Genomic DNA, 23418 nt, shown 5'->3' with positions numbered 1-23418 from the left:
GATAGGAAAATGAGGAAAAGTCATAAACTAGAAGTTCATGTGGGGGGAGGTCTGGGTTAGAACCAACAGGAAGGAAGGAAGAAAGCATTAAAGGAAGTGGGGATGAGGAGGAATGGAGGAAGAAGGAAAGAAAAGGGCTGAAGGAAAGGGAGTTTGATGCTCTTCAGTGGATGAATGGATAAAAAAATGTGGTATGTATATACACAATGGAATTTTATTCAGCAATAAAAGAGAATAAAATCATGGCATTTGCAAGTAAATGGATACAGTTGGAGAAGATAATGCTAAGTGAAGTTAGCCAATCCCCCCCGAAAACAAATGCCAAATATTTTCTCTGATATTTGAGGTTGATTCATAGTGGGGTCAGGGAGGGGGAACATGGGAGGAATAGATGAATTCTAGATAGGGAAAGCGGGGAGGGAGGGAAAGGAAGGAGGCAGGGGATTAGCAAGAATGGTGGAATTTGATGGACATCATTATCCAAAGTACATGTATGAAGACATGAATTGGGTGTCAACCTACTTTATATTCAGAGATATGAAAAATTGTGGTATATATGTGTAATAAGAATTGTAATGCAAAAAAAAACCCAAAACAAAGTACATGTATAAAGACATAAATTGGCGTGAACATACTTTATATACAAATATACGAAAAATTGTGTTCTATATGTGTAATAAGAATTTAACGCATTCCGCTGCCGTGTATTTAAAAAATTAAAAAGAAAATAGTATACAAATGCTCCTTAAAAGTATGAAAAAGTTATCAATTTCATTGGTAATAAAGACTTGTAAATATACTACACAGGGATACCATTTCTTGTCTATCATACTGTAAAAACTTCAAACACTTGGGCTGGGATTGTGGCTCAGCCGTAGAGCACTCGCTTAGCACGGGCGGGACCCACGTTCAATTCTCAGCACCACATAAAAATAAAGGCATTGTGTTGTGTCCATCTACAAAAAAGATTCATTCTCTCTCTCTCTCTCCTTTAAAAAAAAATTCTTCTGGTGAGCCTATGGGGAAATAAATGTGTTCAAACACCACTAGAAAGAATCGAAAATGGTACAACCTACCTTCAGTGGTTGTAAGGCAAAAAGAATTAGAGTTGTCTGAAATTTTATTTAGTAGTGGGAGTACATAGCTACTAATTTAAAAATAATTTTTCATTGAAGAATTTAGGAAATAATTAAATGACTACTGAAGATAGATATACAATAGAGGAACTAGAAGGCAGGCACTCTCATTTTGGATTTGAATTGGAGGGGATCAGTATATATTCATGATTTTTAAAATCTCATATTGTGGGCTGGGGTAGAATGGTAGAGTGCTTGCCTAGCACGTGTGAAGCACTGAGTTCAATCCTCAGCACCACATAAAAATAAAATAAAGGTATTGTGTCCATCTACTATAAAAAATATATTTTTAAAAAATCTGATATTGTTTGGGCTGGGGATGTGGCTCAAGCGGTAGCGTGCTCGCCTGGCATGCATGCGGCCCGGGTTTGATCCTCAGCACCACATACAAAGATGTTGTGTCCGCCAATAACTAAAAAATAAATATTAAAAAAATTCTCTCTCTCTCTCTCTCTCTCTCTCTCTCTCTCTCTCTCTCTCTCCCCGCCCCTTCTTTTAAAAAAAATCTGATACTGTTAGTTCTGCCCACTTCAAATGCTTAGAAGCAATGACTTTAGGTACCAATGAAGCATATCTAGCACTCTGATTAGTTTCTAAATACCATTCCCACCTCAAATACACCAGGGTTCCTTGAAAAAATACTTGGTTCCAGAAATAGCTGATTGAAATAGGAAACTATAGGGTGAGTCTGGAAAATCACACTGCACCAAAGAAGGTGAAAAAAACTGATTTTCATGGATATGATAAGTGGATTCAGAAATTTATATTAAAAAGCAAAGGTCTAAGAATAACCAAGTCACTCTTGGTGAAAACAACAACAAAATAACTCATGGGCATGCCCTACCTTATGTCAAGACTCATTATAAAGTAACAGTAATTAGATAGTTATAACTGAGTAGTATGTACCTAATAGTAATTAAGTAATTGAAAGACAGTTCTAAACAGAAATAAAATCACTGATCAATGGAATACAAATAAAATCATGGCATTTGCAGGTAAATGAATGCAGTTGAAGATAATTGACTTTGACTACACACTCAAACATCATGGAAAAATCATTTAGAGACATTTTATAGAAAAGGAAATGCATGTGCCATAAACATATGAAAAAATGCTATCAATTGGTTCCAGAAATATCTGAGCAATGCATATTAAAACTACAAAATATTATCTTACACTTACAAGATAGGCAAAATTTAAAGTTTGAGAATAAAGTATTATTAAGGAGAATGGAGATGAAAGGGAAATTTTATAATGTGCTAATGTAAGTATAATTTGGTTTAATCACTTTGGAAAATAGCCTGTCATTATCTTGAAGTCCAATATTCTCATGCCCTATATTCAGTAATTCCAGGAGGCATATGTCCTAGAGAAAGTCTTGCATGTGTGATCACACAGGCATATACAGTACTTGTGAGAGTAAAAACTGGAAACACCTCAACTTTCCATTAAAAAGAGAAAAAAAATTGTGACATATTCACTCATATATTTATACTCACAAACATGTAGGATATAAAATCAACACACATATGTATTGTAATGCTTATATTGCTTGTGTAATATTCAAAATTATTTCAAAATTTAGGGAATGAACAGGCATTTATATCAGAATATAACTTTTAAAAAAATCAATTGAGACTACCATCAAATTTCCCCTGTATTTACTTAGAAGGCTTAGTAACTAGAATATATGCCAAGAACTCACAAAACAGGGGATCTCTATTAGCTTGAAAGCTACCTAATCAATGTTGTAGAGACATATCTGTTAGTGAATAAATTATGAAGTTCTACCAGAAAAAATGCAGAGTCAACAGAAATATTCAACAAAATATATAGCTAAGAATGATCCTAGAATTAAATGAGAATTTTCATATTTTATAAATGTTTAAAAAGAGAGATAATATGGGTTGGGTACAGATATATAATTACTTGACTAGCATTTTTGATAAATTTTAGAGCTGAGATCTTATTAAACTTGTCCACTTTGAGTTAATTCTTATTGAAAACAGAACAAAATGAATGTGGACAATTTTCTAAATGTAGCCTGGGTAACAATTCCTATTACTCTACCAAATGATGTTTATTCAAAGTAATGTTACAGAAACTCTCCTGTAAGCATAAGGATACATTTATAGAAACATGTCTAATTATAAATATTTATAAACTGTCTTGTATATCCACTCATGGGAGAATGATTAAATATGGCATCTCCAGACAATGACACTTAAAAATGAAGTTAATCACTACAAACTAATGTGAAAAATGTCTATAACATTTTGCTGAGCAATAAATCAAACAGAGTCCAGTCAGTATGATCCTATGATCCCATTTTTCCTGAACACACATGCATACATGTGCCTATGCACATAAATAGAAGCACACAAACTCTGGCACATACACAGCAAATGTTCAACAATAATAGACTTCATGCATTACAGTAAGGGAGAAGGGAGACTGATTTTTACATCTTGGTACTGTTTGAATTTTTTATTCAATCAAATAGCCTGCTCTCACAATTTAAACATATGTGGTGTATACACACATACATAAAATAAAAAATAAATAAATTCATATATAAATATGCATGTTTATCAGTGTATCATAAGAGAGGTTTACAGTGTTTTAATACCACAATATATTTAAGCCTTCTCATAAACCTAAGAACCATCAATGTGACCTCTATGACAACTTAACTGAATGACTTTTTCACTGAAAAGTCAACAGCATTGCTTTAGTACTATCCATAATGCATTTGGAGTCTCTCAGTAGCAGATGTAGATTAATTTTTGTGCAGTTTCCATTGCAAATATGCTCTTCACAAAACCACAGCATCTTTTACGTGTTCAAGAATGAAAATCTCATGCTGTTGACTTTGCAGATTTATTTCTGAAACATTTCCTGTTGTATTAAACAACCACAAATGTTGGATACACAAAATATAAAATCACTCCAGAAAGAAGTTTTATGGGTAAAGAAAATGCTGGAAATGTATAAATTATTTTCTATATTACTATTTGGAGTATATTAAAAAATAACAATCAAGAACTGTATTTTGGTAACCCTGGTATTGAGCAATAATGAAAAATAACAGTTCCAGGAATTTGATGGGGCCCAGTATATAACATTTTTCTTTCCTGCCTCACATCTGCCCAATTAAAAAATAAGGAAGAAATATGAGAGACTAAAACGTCTTATTTACTGATAAAGCAGAGTCTAGAGAATGCAGTTTACATCTGCAGACCAGGTTATTGAACTCAGACTAATGACTCACAACATTATAGGCAGAACTGGACTCCATAAGCCTTCACTGTAAAACCACTCTAAAACCTAGTGAGTGGGTAGACAAGCAGTGGAAGACAATTGTCTGAGGCAGGCCCACCTCCAAAATGATAGGAAAAGGAAAAGACTGGGCTCTACATCACCCAGTTTATCTTTATAAACTATGCCTAAATTATAATTAAACTTTTATAGGTAAGTATGTATATATAGGGAATAACATAGTGCAGTAGCCCCCCCATCTGTGGGGAAACTATGTCTTTTCTACAAATACATAACTATACATAAACCTGATAAAGTTTAATTTATAAGCTAGTTACGGTATGAGATTAACAATAATAACAAATAATGAAATAAAATAATTATAACAATGTGTTCTAATAAAAATTATGTGAATGTGGTCTCTTCTTCTTGAAAGAATCAAGACAAATGTGGTTTTTTACCACAGTTTACCATCATAACTTCAGAAACTGAGGAAAGAGAAATTATGGATGAGGAGTAAACTGAAGAAATAATAAGCTCAAGAGATGAACCGATATTAAAGTGCTCTTTTGTAATTGCTTTCTTACTGGTTAAAGTTCAATAAAAGTAGAAGTTTAATTATAATAACCTTAAATAAAATTGTTTCTCAATTAGGGATATTTTTTAACCTTCAAGACAAGTGTTATTGCACTAATTATCAGATTGATGGTCCTTTCTCTGAAATATTATATTCAGTGCTTGCTTTTACTCTTCATATATAATTCAGATATAACCCTGAATTATCACACTTGAGAAAATTTTTACAAAAAATATTAGTAGGAAAACTAAGTACAGAGATCAAGGAATTTAAAGTGGGAACTGATAAAATTGGCAACTCATTAATAACTGCTAAAATACAATGAATGAACTAGGTATACGGACTGATGTTCCCTTCTATTCCTGTTTCCTCTGTCACCATTTTTTTTTTTTAAGGAAAAAGCATTCTCTAACAGACTTGCATGTTTAATTTTAACTCAGGGAAAACTTCATGACTGAGTGATAAAACCACAAAACTGGAGTGCATATTGGAAGCTCTCACACTACTAAGTATGATGATACCAGTGGGTACTACCATTTTTAAAAGTATAAAGAAATCAATGAGCAGACTGTCATTACAGAAATTCATTCTGTATCATATATATCACCCAAGAGGTTGATATTTTATGCTTATAAAACTTAACATAAAATTAAATTGCAAATATTTTCTCACAATCTACTAAAATTATGGCCTTAGGCAAAACATTGCTAATATGAAGCATTTGTTCAGCTCTAGTGGACATATTTCCTCTATGATTTATGTGAAAAAAGGCTTCATTTGCCTCTTCATAGATTCAGTAATGAGGTTTCATTTCTTATTTAAGGCTAGAAAGTACAGGAATTTTAAAACTTAGAAGTCAGCAAATATAACCCTGAATTATCAATAAAAAAATACTCAAATAAGAAACTGGAGTTCTTTTCCCCTTATGTTTATGACTATGTAATTCAGACTATCAGCTATTATTCAATTATTCAAATACATTAAAAGCACTATTATACACAAAAAACAGTTTTCATTCTTTGGGAACCAAATCAGAGTAACAAATTTCAGGTAAAAGGGGAGATTCTCTGATTCTCTACCCTCTGGAACCTATAAAGATTAAATATAATTTCAGTGTCTCCCTTAGAAATAGGAATAACAAAAAGGAGAGTTGTCTTATCTTTGGGGATATGAATAACAGACTACGAGATGGAAGTAAGTAAAAACCGTGTAATATGATGTATTAAGAACCATGCAGTGTTATGAACGACCAATAAAAAAAAAATAAAATAAAAAAAAATAAATAAATAAAAAAAAAAAAAAAAAAAAAAAAAAAAAACTGATGTCACTGTTATCAACCCAATGCATATGGACTTTCCAAACAGTGAAGTGTATGCTTTCCAGCAAGTTTTTAAACATACAAATAAGGAAACAATGTCTTTATCTTTTAACTTTGTAAAAAAAAAAATCACTAAACTTTTTGCTAAAGTCTATTTAACTATTTAAATTACCAGATTTTATACCAAAATATAATAGACAATTCTCACCTTAAGCATTCAGCATCATTTTGAGGCTTTTCTTTGATTTTTATCTTTTCTGCCTCTAGGTTTTTGGTAGTACAAATGGCGTCATTCTCTTCATCTTCAAGAACTAAACAATTAAGAAATTTTTTACAATCTTTTAAAAATTAAACATAAAGGTTATCTTTATTCACTTTTATGAAATAGTTTAACTGTGCTGCATAACAAATGTACATACAATGTTTTTATTTCTACTTTAATATAGCAATTAAAGGCACAAAAAAGATCTTTACAAAATTCATGATATTAAATAACACCAGTTCTAATCCTGATTGATTCAATGTTGTTTCTATTTCTTTTTTATACCAATACTAGCATTATATACCATTGCATTTTGAAAGAACAATATAACCCAATTATGTGCATATAACTATTCTGTCAGCAAAACAGACTAACTTATGAAAGTAATACCTTTATGTTTTCTCTGGAGAATAAGCAATTCTTGTATCAGTTCACTCTTTTGTTTTTGAAGTTCATTCAACTGGCCACTATCTTGTTCCACTGACTTCATTTCTAGAAACAAATACAATAACATCCCAAAATACATAGAAATAAATTTAATCAAGCAGGTAAAAGATTTGTGCACTGAAAGCTATAAAACATTTATGAAAGAAACCGAAGAAGGAGAGAAATTGAAGAAGACATAACTAAACAGATATACCATGTTCATAAATCAGGATTAATACTCTTAAAATGTTCACAATACCCAAAGCAACATACAGATTCGATGCAACCCCCATCAAAATCCCAATGGTATTCTTCACAGAAATACAAACCCCACATCACTAAATGTCTACAAACAAATTGGCAAACATAACCCATATTTGAAGTATTTAGGCTTAGCCTTTTAACATATAAGCATTATTGACTTTTTTCTCATATATGAATAATTTAAGTACAATTTAATCAATTTTAAGCCCATTTGGCTATCCCTTACTACCTATGAACTGTCTTTAATAAACTAATCAGCACTAATTTATCACCAACTGGACACAAAAGGATAAATTAGATGGTGGTTAGGCTATCAAAAAAGAATATGAAACATGTAATACCAATAAGTATAAATAAACTTTCTCATAAGATGATAAGAAAACTATCTTTCATAACTACATTATGTTTAAAATAATATTTAATAATATTCACTACATGACTACCAGCTTTTCCCTTTTGTTCTTTTTAGATATACATGACAGTGGAATGTACTTTGATATATTATACATCCATGGAGTATAACTTATTCTACTTAAGATCCCATTCTTGTGGTTGTACATGATGTGGAGTTACATTGGTTGTGTATTCATATATGAGTGTAGGGAAGTTATGTCTGATATATTCTACTGCCTTTCTTATTCTCATCCCTCCTCCCTTCTCTTCATTTCCCTTTGACTAATCCAATGAACTTCTATTCTTCCATCCCCAACTTTCCTTACTATAAGCCTTTTCAATGTTACTAATATTATTTCTTTCACCTAAAATCCCCTGCCTCCCTTTATTCTCATTACAAACTCCAATTCGTCCTTTAAAACTCATCTAATCTTTCAAACATTTTAACTTTTCTGCCATGACTTCTGGGACTCCAGTAACACATACATTAGGCTGCTTGATTTTATCCCACAGGTGTCTGGGGAGCTTTTTAGGTTTTTGAAGTCTTATTTCTCACTGTGTTTCTGCATTCTCTGATCTTCTGTTAATCCCTTCTAAGCAACTGTTACTATCAGCTATTGTATTTTCTAACCCCTATAGCTCCTTTGATTATTTTTGCAAAACAATTTTTTATTTAGATAATTCACACACCATATAATTAACCCTTTAAAGGGTATAATTTAGCAGGATTTAATATAGTCACATATTTCTGCATCTATAACTTCAGTTTGGAATTTTTTATCATTCCGTTACTGTTAGCTATCACTGCCAATTTCAACAGCTTCCTCAGCTCTAGGTAACTATAATTTACTTTCTACAAATATGGATTTGCAAATTCTGAATATTTCACAAAAATGGAATCATACAATACATGGCCTTTTGTGTTTGGCCTCTTTCACCTAGCACTATTACAATGATTTCAAGGACCATCAATATTGTAGCATGTATCAAATGTTTTCATTCTTTTTATGCTTCAATGAAACTCCATTGTATAGATATACCATATTTTATTTTGGTACTGATCAATAGATAGACTTTTAGATTGTTTACACTACTATGAATAATGCTGCTATGAACATTCACATGTGGACTTTTGTTTTAAATCCTCTTAAATGGCATAGGAGTAGATTTATTAAGTCACATGGTAACTCTAGGTTTAATGTTTTGAGAAACAGCTAAACCTTTTTCAAAAGCAGCTACATAATTTGGCATTCCTACCAGAAAAACTTGAAGTTTCCAATTTCTTTGTGTCCTCACAAACACTATTATTATCCAAATGTATTAAAGCCACTCTAGTGGTATTTCATTGTGTCCTGATTTGCATTTCTCCAATGGCTAATGATGTCGAACATTTTTTAATGTGGCCTTTTCTCTCTTTTGGATAATGACTTCTAAGTCCTTTGTTAATTTTTAAATTGGGTTGTCTTTATTGTTGAGTTGTAAGAGTTTTTATATTCTGAATCCCTTATCAAATACTTCCTTGATAATATTCTTCAAAGCACAAGCATTTTTAATTTTGATGAAATCAAATTTATCTACTTTTATTGCTTGTTCATATCTAAAAACAAAAATTCCCACTAAACTTTATTTCAAATGACTTTTCATAGTACTCAAACACACAACAAGTTTTCTCATTATTACTAATATTGTTTCTTCTACCTAAAATCTCCTACCTCCTTTTATTCCTACAACTAACTCCAATCCATCCTCTAAAATTCATTTCCTAATGAATGAAGATCTACACGGGTATTTTTGTATTTTGGTTTTTTTCAGTCCTTAGCACTGAAAAAAGTTTTACATTTCCAGCTCTGACATAATTTAGGTCTTTTTGATCCATTTTGAGTTAATTTATGTGTATGTCATGAGGTAGATATTCATATGCATTTTAGAATGTGAACAGTTAAGTTATTCCATTACTATTATTTTAAAAGACTATTTGAATTATCTTGTTATCCTTGTCAAAACAAATTGACTTGCATTTCCAAATGAATTTTAGCATCATTTGGTCAATTTTTAGCTAACATCTAGCTGGGATTTTGATGAGAGTAACACTAAATCTTTATACCACTTTTGGAAGTATTGCCATCAAACAATATTGTGTGACAATCCACAAGCACAGGATTTCATTTTATCTGTTTGCTTAGTTCTTTAATTTTCTTAACAATGTTTTTATAGTTTCTTGTGTTTTGTAAAACTCATTCCTAATTTTTGATGCTCTTATGAATAAAATTTTCTTAAATCCACTTATAAATTATTTGCTAACATAAAGAAATGATTATTTTATATGTTGACCTTAAATCATGCAACTTTTCTGAACTTATAAGCTCTATTAGTTTTTCTTCAATTCCTTAGGATTTTATATATACAAGATAGTGTGTCTTTAAATAGATATTTTTAATTCTTCTTTTCAAATCTGGATGCCTTTTGTTTCTTTTCTTGCTGAATTACCCTAAAATATAGTATTGATTAGAAGTAGTTAAGACTGGGTATCCCTTTCTTATTCCTAATTTTAGATGGGAAACTTCCATTCTTTCACCATTAAGAATGATATTTGTGAGGCTGGGGTTGTGGCTCCCGGTAGAGCACTCACCAAGCACATACGAGACACTTTGTTCGACCCTCAATACCACATAAAAAAAAATAAAGAAATGACATTTGCTATGTTTTTTCATAGATGTCCTTTATTAGGTTGAAGAAAATCCCTTCTATCCAGTTGAGTGTTTTCATCATTAAAGGATATTGGATATATTGGATATATCACATGCTTTTTCTTTGTCTGGCTATTTATAATATCTTCTATTTAATTCCTAATTATGATCATGTCCTTGAAAATACAATATTTGCTTAAGCAGTTTTAAACTCTTTGTCTTCTAACTGCTGTCATATCTGAGTACATTTCTATTGACTCGATTTCCTCCTTCCTCTAAGTTCTGATTTGTTGCTTCTTCACATATCTAGAAATTTTTGACTGTATGCCAGACATCGTGTTTACAATTTTATTGAACTTTTGAGTTTTTCTGTCTTTCTCTACAGCATTTTATGTTTGTTAGAGCAGTTAAGTTGTTTATGAATGAGGTTCATACTTGTTTATAAACAACACTTTTATAGGGTGGGTCTATAAGAGCATTTAATCTAGGTAAATTTAATACTATTATTAAGACAGAGCTCTTCTGTTTAATGAGCTATTTCTATTATATAAGATGGAACATAAATAATTTATCATTTTATGAAGTGAGCTTTTAGAATTATTCACTTTATCACTCTATGGTAGTTTTCCTTGACTAAGCCTGGTGGGATTTCCCCAATGTATGCACAAGTTAATGTATAGCCAAAGAATAAAGGGGACCCTATACAATAGATTCTATACAAATTTCTGGAGCTTTTACTTGGTAGTCCTGCCCTCTCAAGTACATTGACTTGAAGAGAACTAGCTGATTTGACCTCCCTGACCTCCAGTCTTTGTGTCTTCAACTCCCATCAGATCACTTTTCATGGCTTAAGTTCCTCCTCCCAGTACTACTGTACAAAAACCAATTCTAGGTAGGAGTTGGAATAATCGTAGGCCGTACCTCATTTGTTTTTTCTCTCTCTCAAGGATCAAAATCCTACATTGTTAATATCTGAATGTTAATAATATTCAGATATTAATATCTAAAATAATTTTCCATATTATTTTAGTTTTCTAGCTGTTTATGGTAAAAGAGAAAATTCCATAAAACTACTCCTTCATGATCATAAGTGGAAACCATCTACATGATACTTAAATTATCCTCTTACTTATCTCTCTTTTGCATTAGACCATAATTTTCTTGAAAACAAGAATTATCCCTCATTTATCTTTAAATTCCACTTCTTGCATAATGCCCTGCATAGTATATAGAGAGCACATATGTCATGAAATATATTGAACTGAATTAAAATAAATCAGATAATTGTCTTTAAATCTCTTTGATTATTCATACTTTCTGTCTATTAATGCAAGTAATGTTAAAGTAGACAGTTCTAAGAAAAGAAAATGACTCACATTTGTTCTTTTGATCTTTCAATAAATGAAAATATAAAAACATATATATAGCCCCCATGCTAATAATTAAGAGACATGATTGAAGATACCATTAACACAATCTTGAGAGTAGAGAAGTTTCATTTTTCATTGTTAGTTGATTATCAGACATTCTCTGATAAAATATCTTTGTAAAACTCAGGCAACAATGATGAAGAAAGTCTGGAGTTTAAATATTCCTGAAACAGAGGATATATTATTTTTAAAGTCCTGATTCCCTAGAGTAAATAGTCTGAGGATTGATTCTTTCAAGAAAAAATAAAACAAATGTGCAAATATTTTCCTAAGGAAGCTTATAGAACTGAAAGAATAAACCCTTTGTGGTGATAACTAGCCCCCCCATTTTTTCACTGCCTTATTCTTATTTATTCTTCTTCTTATTATTATTATTTACAGCTTTATTGAGGTATAACTCTTGTGATAACTTTTGGTTTCTTACACTGCTTAAAACTTCAATGTTTTAATCAATAGGTAGGTTCTATAGCCATGAATGTTAAAGCAAACTAAAAAATCAAAATTCATTCCCATTTTTTAATGTGAATTGTCGTTCTCATATGTACATTGACAACCATTAATGGACATTACCAAGCAAAGAAAAAGGGAAATACACATCTTATCTCACATTCAAGAAAAATTTATTTAACAACTAGGAGAAATAAGTAAGAGGAACATTTTGAGAAAAATGTTATGACAATCATGTCATTATTTTGAAGTCAAAAGTGATGAACCCTTTCATATATGAATTACCAGATGTAAAAAAATGAATAAATGTTTAATCATTTCACAAGTATATATTGAATACCAATTTTTGTATTCTCTAATTGCTCAGGCCAATAACTTTGGATCATTCTTAACACCTATATCTCACACCCTATATGTAGTTCATCATGAAATCCTGCTCATCTCTCTTCAAAATATATCCAGAATCTGATACCTGTTGCCTATACTCCTATTGCTATACTCCTTATCCAAGCTAACATGTTCTCTCATCTGGATTATTGCCATTTTCACCTAGGTTTCCCTGTATCGGCTTCTACCTCCTGTGTGTTCTCAATACCTGTTAGAGTAACTTGTTAAAATGTGAGACCTTTCATTCCTTTGCTTAAACCCTCCAATTGCTTCTAACCTCACACTAGCAAACGATAAAGACATTAGAATAGCCCACAAGGTTTTAAGTGATTCTTGTCACTTTTCTGATCTCATGACCACTCCTTTATTCTGAACACTTTAGGCTTTTCTCTTTTACCCAAAAACAGATTAGGTATAACCTACTTTTAGGGGCTTGGCATTAGTTGTCCCTATCTGTGAAGTGCTATTTCCCTGGGTATTCATTTGGCTGCTTTCTTTATCTCCTTCAGGTTTTATTAAAAATACACTTGACCACTAGTGCCCTCCCTGGGCATCTACAGCTGTACAACACATCCACTCCAACACCACCCCTAATCTATCTATCCATCTTCCTTCATTTTTCTCCTTGCCCTCATTCATTCTTACTTTCTTCCTTCCCTTCCTTCCTTTCTTCCTGTCTCTACTACATTAATGTAAGCTCCATGATGGCAGAGATTTTTTTTCTCTATTTTTTGGTCACTGCAGAACATTGATGCTAGAACAGTGCCACAAACACAAAAGGCACATAATAAATGCTGAACAAATGAGTGTACTAAGCAATTTTCAGAAATACAATTATAAGCCAAACATATTTCCTACTCCTGTGGCAACAAACACTTTGGTGGGGGAGATAAACATGCATATAATAAGCATACAAAAATGTAATTACACTGCTCTGAAGAAAAAGAGACCTATGAGAGGATATAATCAGAGGAACTGACACAACATATGGGACTGGAATGGGGAATAGCAGAGAATTTCCTGAGGAAGTAACATTTAATGAGATCAGAAGAATGACTGAGTTAACTACATAAAAGATAAGGAAAGACTTCCAAATAGAGCATATTCAAAGGTCCTGAGGCAGGAAGAAGCATAGAATGATCTGAGAAACAAGAGGTTAGTGTACACAAAGACTGCTAGTTTAGGCTGGAAGATGGAGAGAGACAGGAATGTGTAGGCATGGCAAAACATGTTGAGGAATTTGATTTATTATGTTTATCATGATGTTTTTAAATGGTGTCTTAAGAGGCTCAATACAATAGTATAGTACTAACAATCTATTTTAAAATATATGAATGGTAATATTTTGACAACCTTAATGTATGAGTACAGACTCCAACTTGAGTTAAAAAACAGTGAATCAAGGAAGAAGTGTGGCTGTAGGGGAAAAAAAACAACAAATCTTAAGTAAGTATAAAATATAAAACAGCTCTGAAGAGTTAAAAATGGAGATTTAATATCCAGTGTATCTAGCTGACTAATCACAGTTAAGGGTTAAAGGCTCAGTGGAAAGGTCAGAGGAGGAAGCCAAGGGAAAAAGGAAGAAAGGAAGAATTCAAGTGTCAGGAAATAACAGATGTGGTGGCACAAATTAGGAGGGAGAACGGAAGAGCAAACACTGACAGGAAAGAAGACAAATGGAGACTCAAATGACCAGGGAAGAAAAGGCTCTAATATCTGCTAAAAGCTGAACAATTCCTTTTGCTACCTCTACTACCAAAAAGAAAAGACATGAGAAATGGTTTCACAGGTGAATTCCTTCCAACTTTGAAGGAAATGATGCTCCTAGTATTCACATTCCTTCTGCGAAATCAATACAACATGCACACCAAGAAAGATTAATCCCTATTAAAAACACTGATGGAAGAATCTTAAAACAATATTGAATAGAATTCAGTGATCTCCTAGAAGACTAATAAATAAATAATTTTATTTATTCATAAAATTCACTATATTAATAAAGTAAGAAAAGCATTTCATTACTCATAATGGTGAAGTTGGGGGAAAGAAAGAGGAGTGAAGAATGAAGGAGAGGGAGAATGAGAGGAAGAAGAGAGATCTTCGGTCTGACATAATACTTAATAACAAAACTCTGGACACATTTCTATAAAAGTCAGGAATAAAGAAAGGTATCTAATATCATCACTAGTATTTAACAGTATCCTAAAGTTATCAATGAAATTAGATTTTAAAATTTAAAAGGCATTGGAAAACAAAGCTATCATTAGCTGAAACATAATAACACATAAAAAATTCAGTGAAATCAAGTCCAAACAATAAAAGAATTTGCTAAAGCAGCTTGTTAGAAAATTAGAATATGGAACCCAGAATAGGTAAAGCAATCCTTAGCAGAAAGAGTGAAGCAGATGGCATCACTATACCACACCTTAAACTATACTACAGAGGAACAGCAACAAAAACAGCATGGTATTGGCAACAAAACAGACTGGTAGACCAATGATACAGAATAGAGGGCACAGAGACTGACCCACAAAACTACAATTATCTTATATTAGACAAAGGTGCCAAGAACATGCATTAGAGAAAAGATAGCCGGTTCAAAAAATGGTGCTGGGGGGCTGGGGATGTGGCTCAAGCGGTAGCACGCTCGCCTAGCATGCGTGCGGCCCGGGTTCGATCCTCAGCAGCACCACATACCAACAAAGATGTTATGTCCGCCAAGAACTAAGAAAATAAATAAATAAATAAATGAATGTTAAAATTCTCTCTCTCTGTCCCCCTCTCTCTCTCTCACTCTCTTAAAAAAAAAAAAAATTAAAAAAAAAAAAAAAAAAAATGGTGCTGGGAAAACTGGAAATTCATATGCAACAAAATGAAATTGAACCCCTATCTCTCATCATGCACAAAATTCAACTCAAAATGGATCAAGGGGGCTGGAGATGTGGCTCAGCGGTAGCGCGCTCGCCTGGCATGCGTGCGGCCCAGGTTCGATCCTCAGCACCACATACCAACAAAGATGTTGTGTCCGCCGAGAACTAAAAAATAAATATTAAAAAAAATTCTCTCTCTCTCTCTCTCTCCTCTCTCACTCTCTAAAAAATAAATAAATAAATAAATAAATCTACTGTAGTCAAATGCTTCTCCCACCTCCCATCCCCTAGGATCCACTGGTCTGACCCTACATTTAAAAAAAAAAAAAAAAAAATGGATCAAGGACTTAGGAATACAACCAGAGACCCTGTGTCTAATAGAAGAAAAAATAGGCCCTAATCTCCATCGTGTGAAATTAGGTCCCAACTTCCTTAATAAGACTCCTGTGGCACAAGAATTAAAATAAAGAATCAATAAATGGGATGGACTCAAACTAAAAAGCTTCTTCTTGGCAAAAGAAACAATATGTGAGGTGAATAGGGAGTCTACATCTTGGGGGCAAATCTTTACCCCTCACACATCAGATAGAGCACTAATCAGTAGGGTATATAAAGAACTCAAAAAGCTAAGCACCAAAAAACCAAATAACCCAATCAACAAATGGGCCAAGGACCTGAAGAGACACTTCTCAGAAGATGATGTATAATCCATCAACAATTACATGAAAAAATGTTCATCATCACAATTAGAGAAATGCAAATTAAAAACCACTCTAAGGTTTCATCTCACTCCAGTCAGAATGGCAGCTATTATCCATACAAACAACAATGAGTGTTGGTGAGGATATGGGGAAAAAGGTACACTCATACACTGCTGGTAAGACTCAAATTGGTGTAGCCAATATGGAAAGCATTATGGAGATTTCTTGGAAAACTGGGAATGGAACCACCATTTGACCCAGCTGTCCCTCTCCTCAGTTTATACCCAAAGGACTTAAAAACAGCATACTACAGGGACACAGCCACATCAATGTTTATAGCAGCATGATTCACAATAGCTAAACTGTGGAACCAACCTAGATGCCCTTCAATAGATAAATGGATTTAAAAAAATGTGGCATATATACACAATGGAATATTACTGAGCAATAAAAGAGAATAAAATCATGGCATTTGCAGGTAAATGAATGGAGTTAGAGAAGATAATGCTAAGTGAAAAAAAACAAATGCCAAATGTTTTCTTTGATATAAGGAGGCAGATTCATAGTGGGATAGAGAGCGGGAGTATGGGAGGAATAGATGAACTCTAGATAGGGCAGAGGGGTTGGAGGGGAAAGGAGGGGGCATGGGGTAATTAATGACTGTGGAATGTGATGATCATTACTATCCAAAGTACATGTATGAAGACACGAATTGGTGTGAATATACAATGTATACAACCAGAGATATGAAAAATTGTGCTCTATATATGTAATAAGAATTGTAATGCATTCTGCTGTCATATATAAATAAGACAAATTTACATTTAAAAAAAGAAAATTAGAATTATGGAAAAAAGTATTTACCTATAAATAAACAACAACCAATAAGAAAATATAATGGAGGAAGAGATTATACTTATAATATTTAGTGATACCTAAAGAAATGGCAACAAGAAAAATGCAAAACTTCATTGAAACACATATTTTGTTTGGGAATAGGAATATTCTGGATTAGGAACATATCAACTTTCTCTATTTTATTAAAAATTTAAATGAAATTTTAATGAAAATAAAGATCTTTTTTTAACTTGACATATAACACTAACTTTTATCTAAGAAAATAAACACAGGAGAATCAATAATGTAAAACAGTAAGAGTGATACCCAATCAAATGATGACACTAGAATAATTAAGAACAGCTGGGCACAGTGGTGCATGCCTGTAGTCCCAGCAGCTCCAGAGGCTGAGGCAGGAGGATTGCAAGATCAAAGCCAGCCTCAACAAAAGTGAGGCGCTAAGCAACTCATGAGACCCTGTCTCTAAATAAAATATAAAATAGGGCTGGGAATGTTGCTCAGTGTTGAGTGCTCCTAAATTCAATCCCTGGTGCTCCCCAAAAAGAATATTTAAGAACAAAATAGAGGGGCTAGGGTTATAACTCAGCGGCAGAGCACTTGCCTCACACATATGAAGGCATTGGGTTTAATCCTCAGCACCACATAAAAATAAATAAAATAAATAAAGATATTGTGTCAATATTTTAAAAACCATTTTAAAAAAGAACAAAATAGAGAAGGCAGAGTACAGAAAGGTGTATATATACACATACATATGTAATATGAATTTAATATATGACAACACAGAATTTTTAAATTGGTTGGAAACAGATGAATTATGAAATAGTATTTAAACAACTAACTGGTTAGTCACTTGGAAAAGAATAAACAGGGTTCCCTAAACTCTTAAACTAAAAAAATTGTAGGTGGACAGAACATATAAATAGGAAAAAATAGAACAGAAAATAACAAGTAAACATGGGCAAAGTTTGCTTTTTTAAAAAAAATTAACATTACACAGAGACAAAAGAAAGAAAGAAAGAAAGCCTTTCTCAGAGACAAAATTCAGTAGCCATAAAGGAAAAGAATAATTAAAGTATCAAAAAATCTTACATACCTATGTGGCATTTAAACACACACACACACACACACACACACACACACACACATACACACACACACTGAGTAAAGTCAAAAGTAAACAATAAAATTAAAAGCAGGGGCTGGGATTGTGGCTCAGTGATAGAGTGCTGGCCTCTCATGCATGAGGCACTGGGTTCGATCCTCAACACCACATGTATGTAAAATAAATACATTGTGTCCACCTAAAACTAAGAAATATTTTAAAAAATTAAAAGCAACATTTATAATATATACAACAGATGGCTAATTTCCTTACCTTACCAAAAAGCACGTAAATTAGTAGAAACAAAGAAATACAGAAAGATAAAGAATATAGACAAGTCATTTTTATCCACAGAAAAAGAAATATAAATTGTTAGCAAATTCAGGGAAGTAAATTCAACTTCATGTAAAATTAACAAAATAAACCAATTATTAAACCAATAAGAATATTTTTACATGTCAGATTGGCAAAGACTAAAATTATTGATGATACTCAGATTAATAATGGTATAAGATAATATTATAGGAAAACAGGCAGTCTCCTTTAATTATTTTGGTAAGAAAAATAATTCAATACCCCACGGAGCACAATTTGGCCTTAAGGTTCTAGATATTTCCATTGTACTCAGCAATTTCATTAGGTTTTACCATAGTGAGGTAAAAACTCAGTTGGAGTCCCCTATTGATGGTCTCATAGGTTAATCCCAGATGTTTTTGCTTTGTTTTCTAATTCTTAAAATACCAGCATCAGTCCTATTCCTGCCTTCTCTGGCAAATTTGCTTCATTTCCAAATCTTCAACTCTACCTGTCTGTACTACAGGCTCCAAGTTATCAAAATTAAATATGTGTAAATATTTCCCATCTCAAAAAAAAATGAAGAGGGGGATGACCCTACTTCCTCACTAGAAAACTTCCCCTTGACTTCAAGTCTCCTTGTTACCAGACCCCATGTTATCCACAGAGAAACATCAGACTCACCTTTGCTCATGGTTGCAATTTCCTTTCAACCTGCTCTTTAACCCATTATTAATTGCTTAATACCCTTCCTCTTTTAGTACCCCAATCTGCTACTTTTCTAAAGACCTCCAACTGCTGCTTCTTATTCCTTTTACAGTTGACAGCTCTGGAGAATTCAATGTAGGCTGATCACTCTCTCAAATACCATTTAATAACTAAGCCCGAAATCACAAAGTAATATATCCTGCCCATATTTTTTTTTTTTTTGGTACTACTGGGGATTGAACTCAGGGATGCTTGACTACCAAGCCACAACTCTGGCCCTATTTTTTGTATTTTATTTAGAGACAGGGTCTCACTGAGTTGCCCAGCACCTCACTGTTGCTGAGGCCGGCTTCAAACTCTAGATTCTCCTGTCTCAGCCATCTTTCTTGAAGCTCATTTCCAGACTCCATGATGACTTTCTTCCTCTCGTGCCTTGAAAATCCTCATCTTTCTTGCTGTTTTTTTTTTTTATTTCAATACATTCTCCCTATGTATTCCTAAGATTTAATAATTCCAGCCTAGACATCTGTTTGAGCTCATGACTTAAATATCCAATATCTATATCTAATCAACATCTACACTTAAATCTCTCACATGCCTAATCAACATCATCCTTCAGATCTCAGTATAAACTTCACTTGCTCAGAGAAGTCTAAAGTACCTAGGTCAGGTTAGGTCCACCTTCTTACATGATCTTCATATCTGATTCACATGAAGCAAAAGGATATTTCTCTCCTTCTGAATCATTTATCAACTTATTATTATTTCATTCATACTGGTGAGGATGGGGCATTAAACAAAACAAAGTCCTGTCATAACAGAGATTAAATTTGATATGAAAATGTCATGAAATACCTAAAGATAGATCTTCTGAAAGTATAAGAAACAGCAGTATCAGGTACCACAGAAGAAAATCTATTAAAATTAAAAAGGTAAAGTGTGATAAAAGATGCAAAAAAAAAGACACAAAGTAGAGAACGTCAAGAGTATTTGCAATATCATGAACTTTTTACTTTCAATTTTATAAAGGAATAATTTGCATATAGCACATCCATTTCAAGTATACAATTCTATGAGTCTGACAGTCACTTACATCTGTAAAACCACCCCCACAAACAAGTATCCATATATTTCTATCAACCTTCAGAAATTTCTTGTGACTCTTTGCATTGATTTTGGTCCAGGCAATCAGCAATCTGCTTATTCCTATAGATTAGTTTGCAGTTTGTCTATCTCCTTTTACTCACTATTTATCTTGTGATGCACCCATGTTATATGTCTCTTTTTTAAATTTATGTACTGTCTTTTAGCTATTTATTGCTGAATACTCTACTGCATGGACATATCAATTTTGTCTATCTTTTCACTTCTTAATGAAGATTTAAATTATGTTGGATTATGTCTACTGTGAATAAAGTTGCTAATACCAGTGTGGACACACTTTTAATGTCTCTGGATTATCTAGTTGTATAGTGGCTGGATTATATAGCAAATGTATGCTTAGTATGTTCATAAACTGCAAAAAAATGTTCCAAAGCAACTGTACCATTTATCTTACATTTTCATCACAACCATGTGAGTTTCAGATGTTCCACATTCTTGTCAACACTTGGTTTGATTAGTTTTTTAAATTTTTATTAAAAGAATATACAGTGAATCTCATTGTGGTTTTAATTTTCCTTAATGGCTAAGGACATTGAGTATCTTTTCACATAGATTACTGGTACTATATTGTGAAGTTAAAATCTTTCCCCCTTTTTATAATTGGCTTTGTTGCCTTCCTATTTTTACATTGTAAGAGTTCATTATATTGTGGGTAACAGAACATTGGCAGACATTTGTATTGCAAATATTTTCTTCAAGTTCATGTTTTTTTTCCTTAAGTATCTTTTCAATTTATTTTAAATCCAATATTTTTTTTCTTTCATGATTCATGTTTCTTGTGTCCATCTAAAAATCATTTCCCATTACAAAATAGCAGATTTTCCACCAAGTTTCCTTCTAGGAGATTCATAATTTCAGCTTTCATGTTTAGACATAAGCCCATTTTGGATTAATTTTTAATATGGCATGTAGTAGGAGTTAAGCATCATCATTATTGTGCAATAGATGTCCAACTGTTCCAGCATCACTTATTGAAAAAAGACTCTACCTTCTCCCACGTAACTGCCATGCCATCTTTGTTGAAAACCAATTTCCAATATGCATATATATTTGTATACCTTCCTGTTCCAGTGCTCTATATTCCTATTCTTAAACTAGCAACATATTATCTTGATTTGGGAGAGTGCAGGCTTTTTCTAATTTTTCCAGTTTTCTATTTCTTTAATTCCCATTTTAGTTTTTTAATTCGCTTCTTTTTACTTTGGTTTGGTTTGCTTTTCTTTATCTAGATTCATCATGTAAATCTTTATATCGTTGCTCTTAGATAATTCTTTTTTGTTTTACTAATATAAGCATTAAAAGCTACCTATGGGGACTGGAGTTGTGGCTCATTGGTAGAGCACTTGCATGGCATGTGTGAGGTCCTGGGTTCAATCCCTCAGCACCACACATAAATAAATAAAAGATCCTTGACAACTAAAAAAAAAATATTAAAAAAAAAACTTCCTATGTTCAGGTGCAGTGGCATAGGCCTGTAATCCAGCAGCTCGGAATGTTGAGGCAGGAGGATCACAAGTTCAAAGCTAGTCTCAGCAAAACCAAGGCGTTAAGCAACTCAGTGAAACCCTATCTCTAAATAAAATAAAAAATAGGGCTGGGGATGTGGCTCAGTGGTTGAGTGCCCCTGAATTTAATATCGGTACCCTCTCCCCCCCAAAACTACCTATGGGGGACTGGGGATGTGGCTCAAGTGGTAGCGCGCTCGCCTGGCATGCGTGCGGCCCGGGTTCGATCCTCAGCACCACATGCCAACAAAGATGTTGTGTCCGCCGAGAACTAAAAAAATAAATAAATACTAAAAATTCTCTCTCTCTCTCTCTCCTCTCTCTCTCTTTAAAAAAAAAAGAATTAAAAAAAAAAACTACCTATGTACCTCCAAGCACTGCTTTAACTATAAAATTTCGTTTTTAATCTATACTATCACTCAAGTTAAAAATATTTATAAACTGCTTTTGATTTTACCTCTGGATCATGAATTATTTACAAGTATGCTATTTAATTTCCAAATATTTAGTGTTTTCTTATATATTTTATAGTTACTGATTTTTAATTTACTCCTATGACTTGAGGATATAGTATGTATGATTTCCATCTACTCTACTTATTAAAAATTGACCTTTTCCTCACTATAAAATTCCCTGCTTATTTTTGGTAAAATTCTTTATTTTAAGTTCAATTATATTTAATATTAATATAGCCCTTTTAGCTTTTGTATGTTTACTGGTTAAATGAACTATTTTTCATCATTTTGTTTCAACCTCTTTATTTCTTTAAAATTTCTTTAAACTCTCTTGTAGACAATATAGTCTTTATATTATTCTGATTAGCTCTGCCTTTTGATTGTAGTGATTAGTTCAGTAACAATTTAATTATTGACAAAGATGAACTTAGTTCTACCATTTTATTATTTATATCTATCCTCTGTGGTTTTTGTTCCTATGTTTCCCTTTCCCAATTTCCTTCAGACTACATTAACATTTCTTACAGTCTCTTTTTAAATTTATGTACTGTCTTTTAGCTATGAATCTTTGTATTCTTTTCTTTATTAATTTTTCTAGGAACTAAAATGAAAACCTGTGTAGCCTTAATATGAGATTCCTCCCCACTAGGATTCTTGCCATTAAGATGGTTTAAAGGTAAAGATAAAATCCACAGCATTCTTAAGAAACCATGGTCTAAAGACAAAACTTAGGATATATATTTAAAATCTTTAGATTTGATTTCAGAAAAATCCAGAGTAATGCCTCAGAGAACCAAACTGAAGGCTATTAAGAAGCTAAAGGATCTTGTGCCTCAGCAGTTTCAGTAGAAGTCCCCCCAAAAAAGATCTTATAAGAAACAAATAGAGGACACAGAGACTAATCCACAAAGCTACAACTATCTTATATATGATAAAGGAGCTAAAAGCATGCAATGGAGGAAGGATAGCATCTTCAACAAAAGGTGTTGGGAAAATTGGAAATCCATATGCAACAAAATGAAACTGAATCCCCTCCTCTCGCCATGCACAAAAGTTAACTCAAAGTGGATCAAGGAGCTAGATATCAAATCAGAGACTCTGTGTCTGATAGAAGAAAAAGTTACCTCCGATCTACATATTGTGGGGTCGGGCTCCAAATTCCTTAATAGGACA

The 23418-nt window shown here is 32.8% G+C and overlaps 1 protein-coding gene across 1 annotated transcript in view; it reads right to left on the bottom strand.

Moving 5' to 3' along the window:
* Window positions 1-23418, bottom strand: part of Ccdc172 (coiled-coil domain containing 172) — a 59475-nt gene that overhangs the window by 13728 nt on the left and 22329 nt on the right. The window contains exons 5-6 of the mRNA XM_026389213.2: window positions 6942-7043; window positions 6498-6600 (exon numbers count right to left, since the gene is read on the bottom strand). Coding sequence (XP_026244998.1) covers window positions 6498-6600; window positions 6942-7043 — 205 coding nt within the window. The remainder of the gene's footprint in view (window positions 1-6497; window positions 6601-6941; window positions 7044-23418) is intronic.

Source organism: Urocitellus parryii, chromosome 5 (assembly GCF_045843805.1).
Source record: "Urocitellus parryii isolate mUroPar1 chromosome 5, mUroPar1.hap1, whole genome shotgun sequence".
Taxonomy (NCBI): Eukaryota; Metazoa; Chordata; class Mammalia; order Rodentia; family Sciuridae; genus Urocitellus; species Urocitellus parryii.
The sequence above is the reverse complement of the archived record's forward strand: the minus strand, read 5'-3'. Positions and strand labels throughout refer to the sequence as shown.